Consider the following 24,406-nt stretch of genomic DNA (forward strand, 5'->3'; position numbering starts at 1 on the left):
TTTCATGTCTATTTTTATGCTAGTACCATGGTGTTTTGATTATTAATTTTGAAATCAAGGATTTTGATGCCTCCAGATTTGTCCCTTTTGCCCAAGATTCCTATGACTATTTGGAGTCTTTTATAGATACATATAAATTTTAAAATATTTTATTTATTATTATTTAATTCACCAAAGAGGGACAGAGAGAGAAAGTGAGAGATAGAGAGAGAAAGTGAGAAAGCAAGACACCAGGTCTGGTAGTCAACAGTCAGCCATGTGAGAGGCCAGCGTCTTAACCATCATACCACCTGCGGGTCCCGATATATATGAATTTTAGGATCATTTCTCTATTTTCATGAAAAATGTCAGTGGAATCTTGACAGGGACTACATTGAATTTATAGACTGTCTCAGGTAGAGTAGACATTTTAACAATATTAATTCCTCCAATCCATGAACATAGGATATCTTTCCATTTATTTGAAATTTTTAGAGCCACCAGATGTATCTCTGATGATAAAGGAAAAAATATTGCACTTATCCTATCAAACTTGGGCTTTAGGCAAATTTAGGGAACTAAAACATAACACAAGTGATAGTATAATTAGTATAATTTTTGAAAATCTTGAGATTTTAATTGACTTCTTTCAATGTGAACTAAAAGCGTTAGCTAGAAATTAAAAGTCAATTTAATCATATATTCTGACCAATACAGAGTTTAACCTAAATGAAGCATTTCAACCAGGTCTAAATAGCAGAATTTAAAAGAATTACTAACCAAAAAAGTAATGGACCATAATAATTAAAACTGTGGTGTTTCCAGAAGATTGAAGGAACTAGGGATACCTTACCTGAGAGAAAGAAAAAGATGAACTGAGAGACATAGTCATATGATAGTAATCTTTCAATATTTATTAAGCTTACATTTTTAAAAATATCATTAAAGAAAAAGCATATAAGATAAGTTGGTTTAACACACATAAGAATTGTCTAACAATCTAAACTGTCCAAAAAATATGATGGACTGCTTTATTAAATTCGCAGAAATCAGAAGTGTTAAACCAAAGATAATATGTGCACCAACCAGAAATACTGCTGAGTGGATTGCTTCTGAAAAGACTCTAGAATAAAGTAGTATTTCTCAGGGACCATCAGGTGGCATGGTAGTTAAGATGCTGGATATTTCCACATGACTGACCATGGTTCAAGTCCTGGGTCCAGTGGCTTTTTTCTCCCTTTCCCTCTCTCTCTGGTCAAATTAAAATAAATCAATGAATAAATAAAATAAAATAAAATAATTCTAAATAAGTAAATAATTAAAAAATAAAGTAGTATTTCTCCGTCTGAAATCCTTAGCACACTACCAGAAGTAGTGCTATGGAGTTGTAGGGTGGGATGCAATTGATGAACAGGCAAAATAGATTGATGTTCCAGCTCTGGTTTCAATAAAACATTTCACTTCAATATCCAGCTTCTGCAATGGCTTTCTAGGGGAAGCGAGTGTGGAAAGAAGGCATGTGTGCTTACTAGAGAGAGGAAAAGAGATGGACAGTAAGAAAGCACTCCTCCCTCCATTGGAGAATGGTCACATCACAGTTCCTTCTCCATTTCTCTCTCCTTTCATTATTTTGGGCACATGCAAACGTACCCAGTGTGTTTTTCAAGCTGCTGGTCTGACTCTAACCAAGCTTACAGCCATGTGGGATCTAGCTGCCTTAATCACCATGCCATCAGGGCCCAAATGTATATGATTTTAAAAGCCCCCTTTCACCAATAATGGGGCTTTTAAAGTGAATTAAATAGATAACTGTCCCAGTTTCTCACTTTACCTGTGTTAGCACAACCTACATTGTGTCTAGAGATTTTCATCTTTCTCTAGAGAAATTAAATGTTTAAATCAAATGCCCTTTTACCTAAGAAATAAGCAGTAGCTGGAGAAAAGTATACCTTACAAAACCATGAAATTAAACATTTCTGATTTTTCTAAACTCTATAATTAAAAGTAATGAAAAATGTACTTGCTATATAACTAAATTTTAAGTGAATACAAGGTACTGTCAAAATAATTATATAACTTCAAAAATAAAAGCAATTTCTTATATAATACTAAAAAATGGAAATATATGAAATTTCTATATACTTCTAGTCTTCAAAAGTTATAGATCAGGGCCAGCAGATGGTGTTGTGGTTATGTTGCTGGACACCCACATGGCCAACCGTGGTTCAAATCCCAGACCTGCTGGCTTGAAAATCACACCAGGCACATATACACGTGTGCCCAAGATCCCAGGAGGGGAATGGAGAAAAAGGGACTGTAGCATGGCTATCTCCCTGGGTGCGGGGTGACTTCTCCCTTTCCCTGTCACTATCTCTGTCTGTCTCTCTCCAGTGAGCGCACATACCTATGACAAAAACTTCTGGAAAAAAAGTTATAGATTATTTCATGATTCGTATTTATACTATAGTGACCACAATAGTTGAATTACAGGAACTTTTTAAAAAGCAGGCTTTGAATTATTGAGCTTATGTGGCTTTAAAAAAATGGACACAAATCTTATTGTATCATCTTTCTTATTGTTAATTATTTGTGGAATTCTCATCCATAAATCAGAGATTCTATTTTACTTAAAGTATTTCTCAGAAATAACATTATTGGATGTGATTTTTTAGAGTAATTCTGAAGGTTTATGATCCATATTTTGCTAAGGTATAAATCAGAAAATAGCAGCCCAGTGTGTGCGAGGTGCCTATTTACATGCAAGTGAGGCTGCATAATCTCATACCATGGGAATCCCAATGCAGCATTATTGTTCTCTACAGAGTTTTTACAATTTATTTTGTGAGACCATCATATGCTAAATAGTCTACCAAATCAAGGGAATTGAGGCCTTAAGATAAAATACTTATAAACATGAAGGTACATTAGGGTCTATTACATTCTTGTATGTGCCTTTTAGTCAGGTATTATTTATAAATTATAAATAAAATATGTTTATCATATAATATAGTGACCCTGGCAATATCTCAGAATACTTCTATATTCTGTACTTGCCTTTATTTTCTTATAAAAGGTAATCTATTAATGGCAGAAAATAAAAAAATCTTCTTAAATGCAAAATAGCTCATTTTTTAACAAGAGAAAAAGTAATTTTACGACCCCATTTTAAATTGCAAATGGAAGACTGAATTCAGATTTTCCCCCCATATAATTACATTCAGTGTTTTGTTCTGGACCCACAAATATTGCTCAACTAATATCAATACTTACAGTTAAACTTGGATTCCAAAAGAAAAGAATGAACTCTCAGGTTACAGTTGAGATTCTCTTAAATTGTATTACCAAAGCAGATTACTATTACTGATTAGAAATTATACCTTGGGACCAGCAGTTAGCATAATGGCTATGTCACTGGACTCCCATGTAGTCGACAGTGGTTCACGTCCCGGACCTGGTGGCTTAAAACTCATGCCGGGCGCATGTATGTGCGTGCCCAAGATCCCGAGAGGAAAATAGAGGAGAAGGGATTGTGGTGTGGCCATCCCCCCTGGGGGGTGATTTCTCGCTTTCTGTCTCTCTGTCTCTCTCTCTCTGTGGGGTGAGCGCACGCGCCCTATAGCAAAAACCTCTCCAAAAAAAAAAAAAAGAAAGAAAGAAAAAGAAATTATACCTTTAAGATTTTAAGAGTAATAAAAAACATATGAAAACATCTATCTGATGACCAAGTTTTCTTTAAGAAGACTAGATAATGGAATTAATGTGATAACATTATTATTTATTGTTCCAAAGACTTTCATAATACTTCTTGATTCTTATCAACTATTTTTACAGATATATGACTTTTTATTTCAAAACATTTTATAATTCACAGGGAACATAGCTCCCATAGTCCTTTTAAAATTTTAAGAGATGTATATTTCTGATATAAATGTACTTATTAAGAAAAGCAAAGTTGAGTGTTTCTTTTACAAACCTTATTAACATGCTGCAATAAATTTTTCAAACATTCCTAAGTTTAAGGAAGTAGATTCTAAGCAAATAAACTTAACAAAGAAGCCTGAAATGCTTCTTATAGATTAAAGTAGCATCTAATAAACTTTGGAATAAGCTATATTTTAATTTGACTGTTTATTTGAACAACTTATGGAAAGTGACTTTGCTCCCTGCATGTGGCAATTAATATACTCAACATTTTTCAAGAAATAGGTGTAAATCTGAGACTAGAGATTCTCTTCCAGGGACATAGATCAAAAGATTGAGCATTCTAAAATCAGTTTTATGTTTCTCGAGACCTGGCATGGCTGCTATCTAAACCATACTGGTCTATGCAGTTTCTAAAATTTCAAACTTGTTATATTGAAAGTTGTTGGAAGAATAAACAATACATTGGTATTGTTACCTTTTAGCCGATGACTTAGAATCTGTTCCAAAATAGCTGCAAAATTGTTAAATTCGGGAGAAGAATCATCAATTGTCTCAAAGCAAGACCGATCAATCAGGGTCTTCACAGAAAACCTATGAAAAGAAGATTATTGTTGCTTTTAGGCAGAAGTGATTCGCTTACTTAAGTATAAAAAAAAAATGAGATGAAGGTAGTTTTAGGAAGAATTACAGAAATATTTCATAAAATTATATTTTCTAAGAACCCCCATTTATTCAAATTCTTATGTAAATAGAAAATTTTATAGAACTATTAAGCTTTTCACTTATTTACTATTTGCTATGGTCAGAATGTATGTATAAGTCTAGTACTTATATGTTGATACCTAATTCCCAATGCAATAAGATTAAGAGAGATGGCTCCTCTGGAAGGTGACTAGGTTATAAGGATAAAGCCCTCATAAATGGTATGAGTACCCTTATAAAAGAGGCCTCATAGGAACCAGCAGTTAGCGTAATGGCTATGTCGCTGGACTCCCACGTAGTCGACTGCGGTTCATGTCCCGGACCTGGTGGCTTAAAACTCACGCCGGGCGTGTGTGCGTGCGTGCCCAAGACCCCGAAAGGAGAATGGAGGAGAAGGGATTGCGGCGTGGCCATACCCCCTGGGGGGGTGATTTCTCGCTTTCTGTCTCTCTGTCTCTCTCTCTCTCTGTCTGGCAAGCACACGTGCCCTATAGCAAAAACCTCTCAAAAAAAAAAAGAGGCCTCAGAGAGCTTGTTTGCCTCTTCTGCCGTGTAAAGGGTCCACCTATGAGAAACAGGCCGTCAACAGCTCCTAAATCTCCTGGCACCTTGGTTTTAGACAAGATCTATGGACAATTTCTATTGTTTATACATTAAGCAGCCTGAGGTACTTTGTTGGCATCCTGAAATGGCAAAGACACTATTGGACCAAACTAAGACAGGAATATCTCATTATCCTCACAGCCATTCAAATCATAATCAAGGACCGGTACCATGGCCTAGTGGTTAATGGAACCAGATCCCACATGACCAACCGTATGGCTCAAATCCTGAACTCTGCAGCTCAAAAAACAAACTGGGCATCTGTGCATGCATTGTGATGTCCTTTGTCTCTATTTTGACTGCCAAAAATCACTGCATTTTCAGTCTCAGTTCCAATGCCATCTACTCAATGAAGAATCATTCTCCTGCATATTCCTAGCAAAAACTAGCATTTTGTCTACATCTCCCTCAAAGAATGATTACAATTCATCTTAATACCATCTTTTGTGTGCTCTATCTCTATCTTATAATATAAATTTCTTCTAGCAGAACAAAACGTGCTTTCTGCATATTTGTATGTTCCTCAGTAGCTAGGACAATGCCTTGAATACTGGACACAGTAGCTGTTCACAGTAATTGTTACAAATAAATTGTGGATTTATTTATAAGCTCTTTTTGAAAGAGTGGCAAAGAAATGTTTAAATGCCAATATCATGGCCAGACCAAAAAATAGTTTATAATTTTTATTTCATTTTTTTAGGTTTCTGTCATAGGGTGTATGTGCTCACTAGAGAAAGACAGAGAGCGACAAGAGGGAAGGAGAATGAGAAATCACCCCTGGAGGAAATGGCCATGTCAAGATCCCTTCTCCGTTCTCCTCTCAGGAACTTGGGCACACATGCACACATGACTGGTGTGATTTTCACGCCTCTGGGTCTGGGGATCAAATGGCATTCAGCCATTTGGGAAATCAGCATTTTAGCCACTATGCCACTTGTTAGCCTTAACTAGTTTATAATTTTCAACATCTATACATTCACATAACCACCATAAACCCAGAATACCAAACAGTTCTGTCTCATCAGGCAACTCCCTCGCACTATCCCGTTATAGTCATATCTATAAATTAGGACAGTTGAGCACCTAAGATAAACAAGGTGGGGAATTAAAGAAAGGGGGATAAATATGAGAGCTATTATATAATTACAATTAGAGACTACAAAGAAGATAATGGTACAAAGTATTTCTTAGACTTCAGGCTGGATGGTTATGCTACTCAGGACAGAAAATAGAGAACCAAGGTATATAAAAAAAGATATTTATTTGTATGGGTTATATCTATTATTTACCATATTACAAATTAAACTGATAAAAAATACACACAGTACTCATTTTGCACAAAAGTGACCATGGACTTGGAACCAGCACATGGCATAATAGCTATGTCACTGGACTCTCATGTAGTCAACTGCGGTTCGAGTCCCAGACCTGGTGGCTTAAACTCATGCTGGGCACATGTGCGTGCGTGCCCAAGATCCCGAGAGGAGAATGGAGGAGAAGGGATTGTGGCATGGCCATCCCCCCGGGGGGTGATTTTTTGCTTTCTGTCTCCCTGTCTCTCTGTCTTTCTGGTGAGTGCACATACCCTATAGCAAAAGCCTCTCCAAAAAAAAAAAAGTGACCATGGACTATAAAAATGACCATGCAACGGGAACCAGCAGTTAGCGTAATGGCTATGTCGCTGGACTCCCACGTAGTTAACCACAGTTCACGTCCCGGACCCGGTGGCTTAAAACTCACGCTGGGCGCATGTGCGTGCGTGCCCAAGATCCCAGGAGGAGAATGGAGGAGAAGGGATTGTGGCATGGCCATCCCCCCTGGGGGGCGATTTCTTGCTTTCTGTCTCTCTGTCTCTCTCTGTCTCTCTATCTGCCTGGCGAGCGCACGCGCCCAATAGCGAAAAACCTCTCCAAAAAAAAAAAAAAATGACTGTGCAAGCTAAAACTATGTAAAATGGTCTAATAACTAATGAAAATGATTATAATTGTTACCTTTACCATTTATGTCAAGGCATTGAAGTTTCCTCTAGCTTGTTATAATGTATAGACAAAAAAATTAGCAAGACTAATTTATTTAGTACACTATAATTTAAAACATTAGAATCACTGAGAATTAAAATCAGTGCTGACTTGTTTGTAAAAAAATGCATCAAGAGAATTCTGTGCTTGTACTCGTTATTCTCCTCATTGTATATTTAAGATATGGAGTGAGCATTTTTTTTTTTATGCCTTGGCAAATTGTCATATTCCTTTCTAAGTTTGGACCAGTTTCCAACATTTCATCCTTTACACTTTAAATGCTGTGAAATACCTCTGAGAGGCTCTTTAATGTGAAATCTTTTGTCGGCATCAGTTCCTCTGGGGCATTTTTCATCCTTTCTGTCACAACCACTTTCCTGGCTTCTATGGGTAAGTTTGCCTCCACTGAGGTCCCCAGGCTGCTTATCTAGATTCCCTTGAACAGCAGCCGTGTCAGCATTCCCATGATCAACCATGTCTTCTAACTCCATTTATGTTCAATTCAAATTTCACTTTGTGCATTATCACTTTCCATTTCTCTTCTGTATTTTCCTCTTTGGAATTCAGCCAATTCACTCTTTCAATTATCCATTTCTGTAAAACATCATGTGCATTTACCATTTGAACATAAGGAGGCAGCATGACTTTAGGCTTTGCTTTCTGTGCATGAACTGCATAACATATAATGAGTCTAGACAGACTTGGAAAGAAGTGAAAAAATTTGTCACTGATCATGATGTTCATTTGTTATCTACACAGTCATTGTTGTTGTACTCAACAGTTAGCCACAAAATGTGTATTTTATGCAATTACAATTAATCTATGGTGGTAATTCAAAGTGAAACCATGTTTTTATAGGATTGCTTTATCTAATTAAATTGTGATAACTGAAATCCTGGAATATTTACTACACAAAGTAAGGACTACTTGTACTTTTTATTTTAAAAATTTATCACATGCTGGTATAAATACTATATTTTTATAGTTTTAAAAACAAAAAATTTGCAAGAACAGCATAGCTTACATATTCGCAAATAAATGTTTAATCTGTTTAACAGTAGATAATTAGATTATTCTACTGCACATTATGTAGCTTTTGGGAAACTCAACTATAAACTTTTTAGAGAATGAGAATTAAAAAGGTAAATAATGTCTTGGAACTGTTAAGAAAATAATTTGGCCTTTTAGGCTGCTGAAACTTCCAATTCAGGAGCACACTTTGAGAACCTCTACGCTAAGGCATCCTTTGTATATAATGAAACAATTCTTCTGTACAACTAGAAGGGTACTTATTATGTAACATTAGGTATCCTCAAGAGAACTGAGAAAATAGTTCTCAAATCATTTCCAGTCTTCTTTGATTCAAATAACCCTGATTAAGAAAGGCTGAGAAAGAGTAATATTTAGCTACACAGTATTATCTACAATAGCAACTGGATCTCAATGGAGGAAGCTATATGTAATAATAAGGAATGACGAACATCCAGGAAGTAACCCTGGTGAAGTTGGTCTCTTGTACCTAAAGGATAGTCAGTTAGATGAACAGCAAATGTAATGTATAAGTAAATCAACAGAGACAACAAGAAGATAAAGATAAACCAGATCTTGGGAACCAGCAGTTAGCGTAATGGCTATGTCGCTGGACTCCCACGTAGTCGACCGCGGTTCATGTCCCGGACCCGGTGGCTTAAAACTCACGCTGGGCGCGTGTGCGTGCGTGCCCAAGATCCCGAGAGGAGAATGGAGGAGAAGGGATTGCAGCGTGACCATCCCCCCTGGGGGGTGATTTCTCGCTTTCTGTCTCTATGTCTCTCTCTGTCTGTCTGGTGAGCGCACGCGCCCTACAGTGAAAATCTCTCCAAAAAAAAAAAAAGATAAACCAGACCTTTTGTAAAGTATTCAACAGGTCAGTTTTATGGCCTAATGGGTAAGGCAGCCAGATCTCACATAGCTAACCACACAGCCACTTGGGGCTAGGAGCTTCAGAAACAGGCTGGGTACGTGAGTGTGTGTGTGTGTGTGTGTGTGTGTGTGCACGTGTATGTGACTGAAATTCTGAAGGGAAGGAGAAATGGAGAAGAGATTGCGGTAAGACATGCCCATGTGGGCAGGGTGGGGAGTAGGTACTTTCTAGATTTCCCTCTCTGTCTCTGAGAAGTGCTTGTGCTCTCTGGCAAAATATAAAAAAATGAAAAAATTGGAACTTGACAGCCTTGGTGGTGTAGGCAGTAGGGAAACTGCTGCGTGATGCTGGGAGTCATATAGGAAGTTTGCCTGAGTCAGGTAGTCCCAGATCTACCTGAACAGGCCAGGTGTTCTCATGGGCATACCCATGATCTTATTTGCAGGGCTAGGGGAAGGATCATCACATGAAAATACTACCTGGACTGGGCACATCTATGTGTTTCCATAAATAAATAAATAGAGAGATGATAGATAGATAAATAAATAAGAGAGAGAGAGACTTGAAAACTTTTGTTTCATATGTCCATTTCAGACAATACATTAAAAAAATGCTGCCAACTCAAACTTTCAATAGAAATAAATATAATATTCTTATTCAGTAGAATGAAATGGGAAGTGTTGCTAAAATGAATAAACAAAAGCCACACAATATCCAACTCTGACTTTGACCTGAACAGAAGGAAATTTCTAAATGTTTCTCTCTACTCTTTATTAGGTAGAATGGAATAAGAAAGTTGACTCTGCAGCCACACTCAAGGTAGGAACTTTCAAAATTATGCTTTAAAAAAGTTGCAATTAAGTAAACTGAAAATTATATTCAAACCCAAAATAACAAACTGATTATTTCATAAAAAAAGAAAAAAGGAAAAGGCTGGATTAGACCTTAATTTCCATCTTTACTAGTCTGCTAAGATTTTAGTCACTATTGTTATCTAGGAATAATACAAAAGGACCTAACAAATCTACCTTACAAAATATAACAGGAAGAAAAAGCCATAATTATTAACATATATATATTTATAGTATTGAAATCTTGAAATGTAAGCATATCATTCTTCATGCTTTGAAATTAATAATCAACAAATACAGGAATCTTTTTCTCATATTATCAGTAGATTGTATTTCTATAGAAGATACTGCCTACATGATAAAACCTAAAATGGTGAACACTGAATTATTTTTGGCTCAATACCTGATTAAAACCTAAAACAAAAGTAAAGTCCAAATACTTCAAAATATATCATGACACAATTTCTGTTATTTCCAAGTATGAAGCTATTTAAGGGTGAGAAAGCATTGTAAATCATTTCTAGTATGTCAAGGTTAATAATGAATTAATGTTTTCCAGCTTTGCTTAATCATTAATATCCTGTTATCCTCACACCAATGCAATCCAAAATCTGAGAAGGCAAATAAGTTCACTGGAGACCAGTTTTATCTCTAGCCAGCCAACTCTTCTCACTCAACACTCTCTTCCCTAAAACCACACAGTTTCCATTATGCCAAAGTAAGGAGAATCTTTCCTCTATAACACAGCAGCTACAACGTGCTATAAAAACCAAGTCTGTAAAAATTAAAATGAAAAAATATCACACAGATGCTGAGCTATTTCCTGATAATGATGACATTAATATTAGTCATCTATTTCCTGAAAAGGACTGATTTTTAAATAATAAAATGACAATTTGATGAATGTCTAAAAATAACAAATCCAGTCTAAGTATCAGCTTTTACATAAGAACTAAAAATCAAAAACTTGCATAAAAGGGACTTATAATTTTTTGAAATATCTGTTTAAAAAGTTTCTCTCTTCCTCCTTCAGTGTCCAAGGGAAGGTTTTATTAGCATATAAATAAGAATGACTGTGACTACAACCTTCAAAACTAAAAAAGCATAAACTACCTTTTCCCTTTGGCAGTATACCAAGAGAAATCAGATAGTTTCCAAAACTATGTTTAAAGATATTCATTACACTCATATTAAATTAATTCTTTCCACAGTTCACAGATTTGTGACATAATGTAATTAAAAATAATTTAAAAGCAAAAATATGCGAAAACAACAAAATAAAACATTACTTTGTTGAATTTCTGTGGTTTTACTGGAAAAAAATTTTCAAAAGTGGAAATTTACCTTTAATAGTTAAGGTCCTGCACTAGTAATAGACACACACATATATATTCACATATGTAAAAAGGGATCAAGTAGTAAAAAAATATATTTCCATCCTTTCACAGCAAACATATATATCCTGGCCATCTTTAATATATGATTCGGAAATAAATGTTCAAATAAAATAGATTTTCTTATCTATACTATGTTATATTCCTTTACATGGAATTTCATCTGAAGATAACTGAAGTATATCACAAACTCAAAAAGTTTTAGAATCAGCAATTTGCCTTCTTTTTAAAAAGTATTATGTAAGTTAAAAACTCCCAACAATAGTGAGTTTCCCCCATTTTTTCTATAATTTTAATCTATTTAGCAGTTTATAATGAGAAAATTTTTTTCACATATCCTTTTATCAGGGTTAGACTATTGTCCAACAGGACAAATCCAACCAGTAGCATGTTTTTGTAAATAAACTTTTACTGGAATATACACAAAAAACTCCAAATCATCTTCCCTGAAATTTGTACCCTAAAACTCAAAAGTCTCTCTGTTATCATACTGTTTATCATTTTTAAAAATTTTACCCAATGTTAAAATTAACAATACTAAAGAATGTGAGAGAAGTATATTTTTAAACATTTTCCCCATCTGTACTGTCAAAATTTCTTTTAAAAGAGAACTATCAACCTTAAGAATGAGATACTTACTATTTTATTAACATATTGTATTATTTTATGAGCAGACTGGTGACACCAGATTGCCCAACATGAAAAATAACATTAAAACATGATTTTTAAAAAGAAGAAAAAAAATAACACATCTAAAAAAGTATATCTAAAATTAGAAGTATATCAAACCCAAGGAAACAGCCCATTTTGAAATAAATTAACTGGTTTCCAAATAACCAGCAGATCAAATTTCAAATGTGTATGATACAGAATAATGAATAAATGATGGATAGAGTAGATTTATTTCCTTGATTTGATTATTACACATTATATACATGCTTTGGAAAAACACATTGTACTCCACAAAAATGTACAACTATCAAGTTAGAAATTATACATAAGGGAACCAGCAGATAGCGTAATGGCTATGTCGCTGGACTCCCACGTAGTCGATCGTGGTTCACGTCCCGTACCCGGTGACTTAAAACTCACGCCAGGCGCGTGTGCGTGCGTGCCCAAAATCCCGAGAGGAGAATGGAGGAGAAGGGATTGCGGCGTGACCATCCCCCCTCGGGGGTGATTTCTCGCTTTCTGTCTCTCTGTCTCTCTCTCTCTCTGTCTGGCGAGCGCACATGCCCTATAGCAAAAATCTCTCAAAAAAAAAAAAGAAATTATACATAAGATATTATTAAAACAATAATAATAAATTACGATTTTGATCTCATATGAAAGAATTCTCAAAATCATTTTAATAAACATTTTTTTTACTATACACTTGGATCACATATTCTTTGCGATCCAATTATTCTTTATCCAGTGGTAAATGAAAATATTCAAGTAGAATACCTTCAGTAAGTGAACCCTCCAGTAAATTAGACATTCAAAGCAATAATAGAGCAATAAAGAACAGGGACTTTGAATCAGAAGGCCCTTGGATTCACACCTGGTTCTATTATCTAGTCCTTATCAAGATAGTCAACCTCTTTGAATTTCAGTTTCCTCAGTAGCCAACTACCTAATTAGTCCAAAGAAAAGAATAGCATATATCAATACAAAATGTTTCACATAGTGTTATACAAAAACTAAGTGTTCACACACATCCCCTTTCTTTTCACAGCATCATCATTACTCTTAATGACATAACAGAAGAGAGGCAGGAATTCTGAGTGTGTGCATATATCAATAAATTAAGTTTTTAGGAAAGCATAAAATACAGCAAACATGCTTTGTTAACACTAGAAATACTAAGAAAATGAAAGGTTCTAGCTTTTAATACTGTGTTTCAAGTTGGTGTGCACATGAACTATTAGTATCATGGACACTCAGGCAGCATAATATAAAAGGACACCAGATATATATGGATTTGAATCCTGGAAATGTTAGCTTTAATTATAAAATAAATCTAACTTAAATACAATTGTCATAATTTCTATTATTAATTGTAAAGGCTTGATCTAATATTTCTTCCTCAAAGCATATTCTCCATGCATGATATAAACTAAATAAAAATATTTTCTTACAATATGAGACACAAATGTTTTGTGGTCTCATAAAATTTACTAAGACTTTCAATTGTTCTTAGTAATTTTTTTTTTTGAGAGATTTTTGCTGTAGGGCCTGTACACTTGCCAAAGAGACAGAAAGTGAGAAATCATCCCACGGGAGAATGGCCACACCACAGTTTCTTCTCCATTCTCCTCTCAAGATCTTAAGCATGCATGCACATGCAACTGGTGTGAGATTTAAACCTCCAGGTCCAGGACTCGAACTGTAGTTGACTATGTGGGAGGCAGTACAGCAACATAACCAGTAAATCATCTATTAGTCCCTGTTTTTAATATTAATTTTGAAACTAGATCTGGAATCTAAATAAGATTTAGTTTTATAATTGCAAATACTATGATTTAAAGATTTTAAAATTTAAATTAAAAATTAAAAAATCTCAAATGTAGGGACCAGCAGTTAGCGTAATGGCTGTCGCTGAACTCCCATGTAGCCGACTGCGGTTCAAGTCCCGGACCCGGTGGCTTAAACTCATGCCGGGCACGTGTGCATGTGTGCCCAAGATACCGAGAGAAGAATGGAGGAGAAAGGATTGTGGCATGGCCATCCCCCTGGGGGGGGGGGGGTGATTTCTTGCTTTCGATCTCTCGGTCTCTCTCTGTCATTCTGGCGAGGGCACGCTCCCTATAGCAAAAACCTCTCAAAAAAAAAAAAAAAAAACAAACCCTTCTAAAGACAATCACTATCACTATCACTGAAGAAAATGGACAATAAATCATTTTACTTAGCCAAAACAATAAAATTTGTGCTTCATAAACATTTTATATTTTTCATAAATTGTTTATATTTTTCATAAAATTTTTCAAAAAGCATGCATTTTGGACGTTTTAAAATCTATTTTTGTGAAACGTTATTTTTTTTCCCATCGGAATTAAAGTAGGTTACTTTGGGAAAGTAAACACCAAAAACATATTAGTTAATTGTATTCAACCTTCACCCTTCATTAGTTCTTTTATTCAAACCTGAGAAAATGTAAATTTTTATTTTCCCTTTTTACATTAAGTTTCAATTAGAATAACTCCATTTAAAAGAAAGCAAATTCTATTGCCGAAACTACTATCATGCACTAGGTAACTTTCCAAAAAGTAGTGAGAATAGTTATTTAATTCAATTTTTTTTTTTTTTGGAGAGGTTTTCGCTATACGGTGCGTGCACTCACCAGACAGACAGAGAGAGACAGAGAGACAGAAAGCGAGAAATCACCCCCCAGGGGGGATGGTCACGCCGCAATCCCTTCTCCTCCATTCTCCTCTTGGGATCTTGGGCACGCACGCACACGCGCCCAGCATGAGTTTAAGCCACCGGGTCCGGGACGCGAACCACGGTTGACTACGTGCGAGTCCAGCGACATAGCCATTATGCCAACTGCTGGTTCCCTTTAATTCAATTTTCAACTTTAGAAATACCCATTGTTACTATTTTTCACTTGTTAGAATTACCTCGCTTAAGGGACCAGCAGATGGTGGTGTGGTTATGTTACTAAACTCCCACATAGTTGACCCCAGTTCGAGTCCTGGACCCAGCTAGCAACTTAAAACTCATGCCAGGCATGTGTGTGTGTATGCCCCAAACCCTGAGAATGGAGGAAAAGGGACTGTGGTGTGACCATCTCCCCTGAGGGGGTGATTCTTCACTTTCTGTTTTTCCCGTGAGCACACACGCCCTATGCAAAAATCTCTCTCTAAAAAACAGAATTACCGGGAACCAGCAGTTAGTGTAATGGCTATGTCGCTCGACTCCCACGTAGTCCACCGCGATTCGCGTCTGGACCTGGTGGCTTAAAACTCATGCTGGGCGCGTGTGCGTGCGTGCCCAAGATCCCAAGAGGAGAATGGAGGAGAAGGGATTGCGGCGTGACCATCCCCTCTGGGGGGTGATTTCTCGCTTTCTGTCTCTATGTCTCTCTCTGTCTGTCTGGCGAGCACACGCGCCCTATAGCGAAAATCTCTCAAAAAAAATAAATAAATAAACAGAATTACCTCACTTAATATTCATGCCTAATATGTACTAGTTCCAAGGCTAAACTAGATGCTGAATAAACTATGATTCCTATACTTGAGATACTCACATACTTGTAAAAAGACATGAGATAGTTATTAGATTACAGCATAATAATTGCTCTATTTATTTACATAATCAATTCCAGAAAAGACTTGAGATTGCTTATGGTTGCATATAAAATATAATCAGTTGGCTAGCATAAATTAAAACTGGAGAGGAAGATGAAAAATGTGAGGAGAGACTTCTAGTTGAAAGAGATTAGAGTAGATAGTGATAGAGCAGTGCTTCTATAGAGATCAACTAGAAAAGCTGGGGCTGGGGCAGGGAGGCCTAAGAAATCATACATTTGGAGGCTGCAGAGAGTTCTTAACACAGCAGGAACTGGGGAGGCTGAGACTCCTGAGAAGGGGAAAATTCAGAAAGGTAGGCTGACTTCTATACCTGCTTTCTCTCTCCCTCTCTCTATTTGCTTTTCTTGATTACATTCCATCATGTGGTTTTCAACACAGGCATGTAATACATGACAATCAAATTAAGGATGTTACCATGTTCATAATTTTCAACAGAGAATTTTAAATTTTTTTTCTCTGTTAACAGTTCTTTCCCTTTGCCCCTCCTGCCTACCCTTCGTCATTCACTCCTCTCCCTTACAGTCTCTGGTATCTACACTTACCCTCTGTATTATCCTATCTTCAGATCTTTTCATTTCTGCCAGAGTGCAGAGTTCAGCAAATATTGAGCAGCGTCATATGCTGTGTGTTTTTCAGAATCTGGCTTACTTCACTTAGCATTAAGTATCCTATATTCATCCACTTTATATCAAATAATATGGTCTTATTTTTCCTGACAACTAAGTAGTATTCCATAGTACATATATATATATATATGCCACAGTTTTTGCACACTTTGTTGGAATGTAAATTAGTACAACCACTGCGGAAAACAATATGGAGATTCCAAAAAATATCAACAAATAGATTTAACATATGACCCAGTAAACCAACTCCTTGGTATTTACCCCCCCAATAGGAAAACACTAAGTCAGAGAGACATCTCCACATCCATGTTTATTGTAGCATTATTCATAATTGCTAAGACATGGACTCTGCAGCTGCTTATGTGCAGGAGTGTCTGCTGATTCTGTATGTTGGCAGTGTCTGATATCCACAGAAGGTTGCTGATGGGGACAGAAAAAAACATAAAAGCTTTTTAAGATTTGGGAAGACTTCAAACCCTCTCCCTTTATCCAGGGCTGTGTAGCACTAGAGACTAAAATCCTAATCAGAGAGCCTCTGAAAAACAAGAGTATTTGATAGTTTTGGAAAACAAAATAATAGCTCAGGACCTGCTGAAGGAAGGGTACTTAAAAACATACTAAATCTAAATTGAAAACCCTGGTAGAGTAGGGGCCAACTAGAGGTTTTTTTGACACTTGCTGAATTTGAGCCTGGATTTCGCATAATCTCAATTTGATGAAGGTGATTAGCCATCACTCTGTCTTCTGAAGAAGGACAACACAAGTACAAGAAAGAAACCACTAACCTACACTGTGGCACTAGTACACTCTTGTCCATGTTTTTCTAAAATCAAGTGGTGCATTCCATGTTTACTCCACTGTAGCGTCTTTCCACCTTATGTTATATTCTTAATGAACACTGTGACACATAATTGTTAACAAAAGGGTAAGAGTAATGATAATGAAAGAACAAAAGTGCTAAGGAAAAATGTAATATGTATTATGTAGCACTGAAGAAAATATTCTAGACATGCCAAAAGACTACCTGACCCAAAGAAAAAAAGAGAGAAAAAACACCAGACAATATAAAAAGGAAAAAAAAAAAGAGGGAAAAAAACACCCAGATAATAAAAAGCAGATGTAAAGACGATCCAAATATTCTAAATCAATGGTAAGAACTTTAAAATAAATATAATTAAGGGACCAGCGCAGATGGCACAATGGTTACATTATTGGACTCCCACGTAGTTGACTGTAGTTCGAGTCCCAAACCCAGCAGCTTAAAACTCACACAGTGTGCATGTACTAGCGTGCCCAGAATTCCAAGAGGAGAATGGAGGAAAAGGAATTGTGGTGTGTCCATCCTACCTGGGGGGTAAGTTCTCACTTTCTGTCTCTCTCTGTCTCTCCAATAAACATAATTCATCACATTAGCAAAAGGAAAAATAAAACCATATGGTCACAAAAAAGTGGAAGGACATCTCATTGGGAGAATTAATATAATCAAAATGGCAATTCTACCCAAATTAATCTATATATTTAATGCAATCCCTATAAAATTACAAGAGATATTCTTCACAGACCTAGAAAAGACAATCGTAGAATTTATCTGGAATCATAAAAGACCCCATATTGCCAAAGCAATCCTATGCAAGAAGAGTGGAGTGGGTGGCATCTCACTTCCTGACCCCAAAATTTATTACAAAGCTGTGATAATCAAAACAGCATGATATTGGCATAAAACAGACATGCCGACCATTAGATCAGAATAGAGAGCCTAGAAACAAACCCCAAAATATACAGCGAATTGATCTTTGGCAAAGGGTACCAGCCAATCCAGCAGGAAAAGGAAAACCTTTTTAGAAAATGGTGTGGGAAAACTGGGTATCCACCTGCAGAAAGATGAACTTGAATCCCTATCTCTCACCATTAACAAAAATCAACTTAAAGTGGACCAACGATCTAAACCTAAGACCTAAAACTATAAAACTACTGGTGGAAAACACTGGTGAAACTTTGGGAGACAATGGGCTAGGCAAAGACTTTTAAAGACACTAATAGGCAATAATCCCAAAAATGAACAAGTGGGATTACATAAGATTAAGAAGTTTCTGCACAGTGAAGGACACAGTAATTAGTGTGAGTCAACAACCCTTGGAATGGGAGAATATTTTGTAAACTATGCTCCAAATAAGGGACTGATGACCAGAATACACAGGGAACTCAAGCGGCTGAAAAAAGTGATTAACCCAATTAAAAGTGGAAAAATGAGCAGAATAAACAACTCTCTAAGGAAAACATATGAACAGCCAAAAAGCATGTGAAAAAAATGCTCCACATCCCTCATCATAAGGTAGATGCAGATAAAAAATTATAATGAGATACCACCTAACCTCCGTCAAAATGGTGAAGATTAAAAAACAAAACATGGTAAGTGATGGCAGGGATGTGGTGAAAGGGGAACTCTCCTACACTGTTGGTGGGAATGTAAATTGGTCCAGCCACTGTGGAAAACAATATGGAGGTTCCTCAAAGGCCAGCAAATAGAACTACCAAATGATCTAGCAATTCCACTCCTGGGTATCTACCCAAAGGACAAGAGAATGCTCAGTCAGAAAAGTGCTTGCATCCTTATTCATGATTGCTAAGACATGGAAACAACCTGGATGGTCATCCAGACACATGAATGGATTGAAAAATTCCACTCCATGGAATAATATTCAGCCATTTAAAAAAAAGTAAGACCTTGGCATTTGATAGAAAATGAATGATGTATATGGACAATTTATTGCTGAGTGAAGCAAGCCAGACTATGAAAAAGAGACATTGTATGTCTCCATGTAACATAGACTGACTGTTCACACTCTATGGTAGAGACTGAAAAATTGGAGGACATAAAAACATTAAAAATAGTTATGGATACTGGAGACAGTGTGGAAAGAGGGTGGGACAGGGCCTTGCAGGGCCTTGGGAGAGGGAAGGAAATTAGGGAGAAAAAATAGAAAGGTAAGACATTTCTGAGACACAGAAATGGTTATTACCTCTGGATGATGATATGTATAGTATTCTCAACTGGACTGGTCTGAAGTGTATTTCATGTTGGGTAAATTCTCTATACGAACTAAATGACATATAGTGATTGAATGTATGAAAAATAATAAAAAGAAAAAAGATTTAAATATTGAAAATACCTGTATAAAATTGGGTAAAGAATAATTTGGTAAACAAAAAGTACAAACCATAAAAAAATGATTATATCAGAAACCATTCGATAAAATACAGCATCCTGGGACTAGCAGATGATACCATAGTTATGTTGCTGGACTCTCAGGTAGTTAGCTGTAGTTTGTGTCCCAGACCTGGCAGCTTAAAACTCACACCTGCTATACAGGCATGCATACCCAAAATCCTGAGAGAAGAATAGAGGAGAAGGGATTGTGGCATGGCCATTCCCCCGACACCCACCAGGGAGTGATCTCTCTCTCTCTCTCTCTCTCTCCAGTGAGCACATGAGCCCTATAGGAAAAATCTCTGTCTTAAAAAAAAGCATAATAAATACAACATTCCTTCATTATTTTTTTTTGAGAGATTTTTCACTGTAGGGCGCGTGCGCTCGCCAGACAGACAGAGAGAGACATAGAGACAGAAAGCAAGAAATCACCCCCCAGGGGGGATGGTCACGCCGCAATCCCTTCTCCACTCTCCTCTCGGGATCTTGGGCACGCACGCACATGCGCCCGGCGTGAGTTTTAAGCCACCAGGTCCGGGACATGAACCGCGGTCGACTACGTGGGAGTCCAGTGACATAGCCATTACGCTAACTGCTGGTTCCCAACATTCCTTCATTATTAAGACTCTCATCAAAATCGGCATAGAAGGGATATTCCTCAACACAATAAAACCCATCTATGAAAAACCTGTATCTACTATCATACAGAATGGGCAAAAACTGAAAGATTTTCCACTAAAAACTGGAACTAGACAAGGCTTCCCACGTACTCTACTCCTTTTTAACTAGAAGTTCTAGCCAATGCAATTAGAAAAGAGAGTCAAGTAAAAGTAGTCCAAATAGGAAAAGAAGAAGAGGAGTTATCTCTATTTGTAGATGGTATGATGCTATGCATAGAAAATCCACAAGAATCCACAAAAAAAGTTATAAACGGATAAAGTGGCAGGATACCAAATCAACATACAAAAATCTATGGCATTTTTATACACCAACAATGGGCAAACTGAGACAGAACTGAAGAAAGAAGTCCCATTTACAATAGCCGCAAAATCAAGAACATATCTATGAATAAACCTTATCAAAGATGTCAAAAAATATCTACAAGGAAAACTATGAAACACTTGAAAAAGTAATTAAAATTATACAAAAAAAAGTGGAAAATCATCCCATGTTCCTGGATTGGTAAAATCATCATAATCAAGATGCCAATAGTACCCAAATGAATCTAAAAATTTAATACAATTCCAATCACACTACCAGAGACATTTCTCACAGAAATGGAGAAAACAATCATAAAAGTTGTCTGGAATCTTAAAAGGCCCCATATTGCCAAAGCATTACTGTGCAAGGGGAATAAAATAGAATCGACCTCACTTCTCAACCTCAAAACATATTACAGAGCTGTGATAATTAAAACAGTGTGATATTGGCACAAAAACAGACAGGTAAACCAATGGAACAGAATTGAGAACCCTCAAATAAACCCTAAGACATATAGCCAACTGATCCTTGACAAAAGGCACAAGACAACCCAGTGGGAAAAGAAAATTTCTTCAGCAAATGTTGCTGGGAGAACTGAATATCCATCTGCAGAAGAATAAAACTGGATCCTTGTCTCTCACCACTAACAAATTCGACTGAAAATGGACTGAAGATCTAAACATAAAACCTTCATCTATAAAAATACTGGTGCAAAATACAGGAAAAATTCTTGGAGACCTTGGAGTAGGCAAAGACTTCTTAAAGAAGACCTCCAAAACACAGGCAATAGTCCTAAATATAGAAAAATGGGACTACATTAGACTGAGAAGCTTCTGCACAGCAAAAAAAACAATAAGTAGAGTGAGAAGACAATCTCAGAGTGGAAGAATATATTTCCAACTAAACCTCAGAGTATACAAGGAACTCAAGCAGCTTACCCACCAAAAAAAAAAAAAAAGAAGAGAGAGAGAGAGAAAATCAATCCAAATAAAAGATGGGAAAAAAGAGCTGAACAGACAATTAATTCTCTGAAGAAGACATACAAATGGCCAAAAAGCATATGAAAGCATGGTTGACGTCTCTTATCATAAGGAAAATGCAAATCAAAACCACAATGAAATACCACTTAACCCCAGTCAGAATGGCTAAAATTTAAAAATTTTTTTTAAAAAGATAAATTCTGGTGAGACTGTGGTGATAAGGGAACTCTTCTACATTGGTGGGAATGCAAATTTGTACAATCATTTTGGAGAACAAGATGTAGACTCCTCAGAAACCTACAAATAGAACTACCATACGACTCAGTAATTCCACCTTTAGGTTTTATCAAAAGGATAGAAAAGCTCTCAGTCGGAAAAACACTTGTACATCCATGTTTACTGCAGCATTTTTTACAATTGCTAAGACATGGAATCAACCCAAATGCCCAAAACTAGATGACTAGATAGAAAAAAATGTGGCATATGTACTCTATGGAATACTACTAAGCCATAAAACACAATGAGACCCTGACGTTTGATACAAAGTGGACGAATACAGAAGACTTAATGTTAAGTGACACAAGCCAGACTATGAAAGACAGACTTTGTAATGTCCCCACTCAATATATACTGATTGTCTGTGCTCTATAGCAGAAACTGAGTTTGGAAGGTATAGTAGCAGAGAGGGTAAGCGTAGATACTAGAGATAGTAAGGACAGGGGTAGTGTGGGGGGTGGGTAATAGAGGAGAGGAAAGGAGGCAGGGAGGGGAACAGGGGAATAAAGAAAAGTATGTTTAACTGACAAAAAAAAAGAAAAGTTATTTGCTGCTGATTTAGTAATGTCTTTGTCTTAACTGATATGCATGATACTCATGCTGGAAAAAGCAATGGTGTACATAGTAAAGATATATGTGATTAAATGTAAATTAAAATTTAAAATTAAAGACAAAAAAAAAGATACAGGTGTGTAGGCATGTACCTGTGGTCTTAGCTGGGAGACCGAGTCAGGAGGACCACAACATGGTAAGACTCCATCTTTAAATATAAATAAATAAACAAACAAACAATAAGATAGTAGTTGAAAATTCAAATATAAAATAATGTTGAATGTGAATGGGCTAAATACCCTAAATAAAAAACTATGATGGGGGCAGGCAGGTGGTGTGGTGGTTGATGGTGCTGAATTCCCACATGGTTCCAGTCCTGGACCTGGTGGCTTACTTTCTCCCTTTCCCTTTAACTCTGTCCTTCTCTGGTCAAATTAAAAAATAATAAATAACAAATATAGTTAAATAAATAAATAATTCTTTTATATAATTTTACAAAAGAGAAAAGACTAAGATGATCAGACTATTGGGTCATCAGGAACTTCATGATGCATTTTTTGCACAGAAAAAAAAAAAAAGAAAAATACATCATGACTTTTCTGACAAGCCAATAAATAAAGTACAAAATTCAGTTATTTCCTGCTTACAAGAAACACTTAAAAGTAAAATTAAAAGTTAAGGGAAAGGATGAAAAAAGATATATCATATAAACACTAGCTAAAAAAAAGTTATAAGGTACTTGATGGTGGCACAGCCATAAAACACAATGCTCTGAGACATAATCCCACATGAGAAGGTTTCTGATTCAGGTCTAGAGACTACTCTCCACATGCCAAGCAAACACATGCCCATCATCCAGGGCTAAGGGATGGGGTGGATCACAGCATTGAAACTATGCTGGGAGTGCTATGCATGTGTGTTTTCGTGTCTGCCTTTCTCTGTCTCTCTTGTTTATGGAAGAAATAAATAAACTTAAGAAAAACCTAGCTTTTATATTAATAGCAGATAAAAAAGACTTCAAGGAGGTATCATTATTAGAGATAAAAAGAAACATTTCGTTATGAGAAAGGAATCAAACTATTAGGATGAGATCACAATTCTATTGTAAATCTGCATAAACCTAGTGGTAGAGCAACAAAATAATTACAGGAAAAATGATAGAACTGAAAGAAGAAACAAATTTACTCTCACAGAGATAGATTTTAAAACAACTCTCTCAATACCATTAAAAAAACCTAGTAAGGCCACAGACAATATGAACAATATGATTAATACACTAACCTAACTGGCATATATAGCACATACAATGGACATTGACAAAACATACATTATTTTCAAACACACATGAAATATATATTGAAATTATCCACATGCTGAGTTTTAAAGCAAACATCAATGACATGTCAAAAGCTTGAAATCATTCAGAGTAAGTTTTCTGCACAAAAGTTAGAAATCGATAAATGAAAAATAACTAGAAAACCTTCAACAGTGCAAAAGTTAAACAATAGATTTTAAATAACCCAGAGAAATTAACAAAGCCAAAGACTGATTCTTTGAAAAAAATTAACCAACTGAGGTATAAATCCCTACCAAGAAAAAGAACTGAGGAAACAGAAATTACTCACATCAGGAAAGAAAATGGAAGATCTCTATAGCTCTTTCAAACAACAAAAAGATATTAAAAGGTTATTATGAAGTGCCTTCATAATAACCTTGGGTTATTTTGGGTCAGTTTGCAGCCTAGTGGTTAAGGGAACTGAATCCTGCATAGTCAAACATGCCATTTGAATTCTGATCCAGTGGCTTGAATAATTCCCTGGGCATGACTGGTGTGCCCCAAAGCCCAATGGGATAAAGAAATGAAGGAGAAGGAATTGTCGCATTACTACGTCGGATGTGAGTGTGCTCTTCTTCTCTCCCTTTCTGTCTCTGCTGAGCATCTATATCCTCTGGCTGGAAAAAGAAAAATCCTTAACAATAAATTTGAAAATATAAATGATATGTATGTATATATTCTTTGAAAAACTTACTGATACAAGAAGAAACAGGAAATCCAAATTGTTTCATTATCTATTAAATGAATTGAATCTGTTACTACAGTATTTCCCACAGAG

General features: G+C 36.1%; 1 protein-coding gene across 1 annotated transcript in view; it reads right to left on the reverse strand.

The window, feature by feature from the left end:
* RUNDC3B (RUN domain containing 3B) overlaps window positions 1-24,406 on the reverse strand; it is a 154,192-nt gene that overhangs the window by 120,642 nt on the left and 9,144 nt on the right. The window contains 1 exon segment of the mRNA XM_006170485.3: window positions 4,379-4,494. Coding sequence (XP_006170547.1) covers window positions 4,379-4,494 — 116 coding nt within the window.

This window comes from Tupaia chinensis, unplaced genomic scaffold (assembly GCF_000334495.1).
Source record: "Tupaia chinensis unplaced genomic scaffold, TupChi_1.0 Scaffold148587_1, whole genome shotgun sequence".
Lineage (NCBI taxonomy): Eukaryota > Metazoa > Chordata > Mammalia > Scandentia > Tupaiidae > Tupaia > Tupaia belangeri.